The sequence below is a fragment of the Emiliania huxleyi genome, assembly GCF_000372725.1.
Source record: "Emiliania huxleyi CCMP1516 chromosome Unknown EMIHUscaffold_1459, whole genome shotgun sequence".
Lineage (NCBI taxonomy): Eukaryota > Haptophyta > Isochrysidales > Noelaerhabdaceae > Emiliania > Emiliania huxleyi.
The window spans coordinates 5,819-7,541 of record NW_005201134.1 but is presented as its reverse complement, the minus strand read 5'-3'; the positions used below and the strand labels follow the sequence as shown (position 1 = coordinate 7,541).

The following is a 1,723-nucleotide window of genomic DNA, read 5'->3' as shown; positions in this document are numbered from 1 at the left end:
GGCACCTCACGTCCGCGACACGTCCGCGACGCGTCTGCAGGTGCGCCGGCCGCGCAGGCTTCTCGCGGAGGGCTTCGGGCTGCGCCTCCCTAGAAGCACGCGGCACTCGCGCCACCGGCCGCGTCGCCCCAGCCCTCAGCCACGCCTCGCGAAGCTTCGGGTGCCTCTGTCTCGGCCATAGGCTCGCCGTGCACGACGCGACCGCGGACCTGCGCTTCCTCGTCCTGCCGGCGCGGCCCGAGGGGACCGGCGGCTGGTCGGCGGAGCAGCTCGCCACCCTCGTGACACGAGACGCGATGATTGGCACCGCGGTGTGTGAGGTTGGGTGACGGGTTGGGGCATGGGCCGGGGGGGAGATATAGCGCTGAGCGCGCGGGTGGCGGCTGGCGGGAGCCTGGAGACGAGTTAAAGCAGAAAGGCGGGCGATTTTTTGCACCACATCCAAGCCGTATACATCCTTTTTACAAAACGTCAGGGGCGGCGACCCCCCCATCTACAGATGATATGCGCATCTCCTAGATGCCAAACGCCATCTAGGATGCGTTTTCCATCTAAGGACACCGGGTGTCTCCACTATGATTGGGTTCGAAGATTTAATCATCTTTAGATTAGGGTTGTCAAACGTTAATCTGGGGCCTAACAGTTGCACTATTGTTGGCTGAAATCCTCAACGTTGTTCAAGTGTTCATCCCAGCCCATGCTGTTACTGTTTGTCACTGTTGTTACTGTTGTTCAGCGGCCAGCAAGCAGAAAATGGCAAAAAAGCCGGGTAAAACCCGAAAATACCTGGTATTTTCCGGGTATTTTCGGGTATTACCCGCACCACTGGGGGGACACTAGAGATCATCGTACATCGACATCGTGGGTCACTGCCCCGCCTTCCTTACTGTTGTTCAGTCGGCCTAACGTTAGCCACTGTTGTTGGGGAGCCCCACTGTTGTTCTGTTGTTACTGTTAACACTAGCAACACTGTTCAGCTCTTAACGTTTGACAACCCTACTTTAGATGGTGCCCTGCGTCTTTTGATACCTCTAGCCCGTGACATCTTGAGCACTTGAGCACTGGATAGGGTCGATTCCGCGTGGTACGGGACCCCTCGATCGTCTCGCCCACCCTCACTGGAGTGTTCATTGGGGGGGGGGGTCATAAGCTCATAACAAACACGGTACAGGATCGAGGTGCACGCGTGACATCTCAGATACTGCAGTCGTCTTCAGACGCACAACGGCACAAGCGTGCCGAGATGATACCCTCATCTTGGGTTAGTCCATGCATCCCAGGATGCAATGTGGCATCTGAGGATGCGCAATGCATCTCAGGAACATGAGCGCGTTGTCGGATTTTCCCAATATTTTCGCTCGACAGTGTCGGCGGTTTTTTGCCGAACCCGAACCCGAATTAAAAACCAGTCTTGCATATACAACCGCAACCGGGGTCCATGCAGTAAAGTCAGCATTAGCACAAGGGCTAAGAAAGTGCCCCCCCACCATCACTCACTGGCTCCCAGTTCCATATCACCATCAGTAGTATTCCAACAGTCAGACGACAGAGTAGTCACATCTCACTTAGCATAGCAACTGAAATTAGCATAGATTCATAGTCTCCACTCCAACTCGTTGATCCAAGGGCTCACACGCCGCTCAAGTCTTTATATTTAACTTTCTAATTAGATGCCGAGCATCTTTTGGGATGCGAAGCACATTGTGCTTCGCATCCCAAAAAA

At 54.9% G+C, this 1,723-nt stretch overlaps 2 protein-coding genes across 2 annotated transcripts in view; one reads left to right on the top strand and one right to left on the bottom strand.

Annotated features, from left to right (window-relative positions):
- Positions 1 to 173: 173 nt before the first annotated feature.
- Positions 174 to 329, top strand: EMIHUDRAFT_78039 (hypothetical protein; the record flags this gene model as incomplete). The annotated part of the gene is made up of 1 exon (XM_005787074.1): positions 174 to 329. A coding segment is annotated over one exon (156 nt), but the record flags the coding sequence as incomplete, so codon positions are not given.
- A 1,337-nt stretch (positions 330 to 1,666) lies between these two features.
- EMIHUDRAFT_252806 (hypothetical protein) overlaps positions 1,667 to 1,723 on the bottom strand; it is a gene marked incomplete at both ends in the record, with an annotated part of 1,635 nt that continues 1,578 nt past the window's right edge. The window contains one exon of the mRNA XM_005787073.1: positions 1,667 to 1,681. Coding sequence (XP_005787130.1) covers positions 1,667 to 1,681 — 15 coding nt within the window. The remainder of the gene's footprint in view (positions 1,682 to 1,723) is intronic.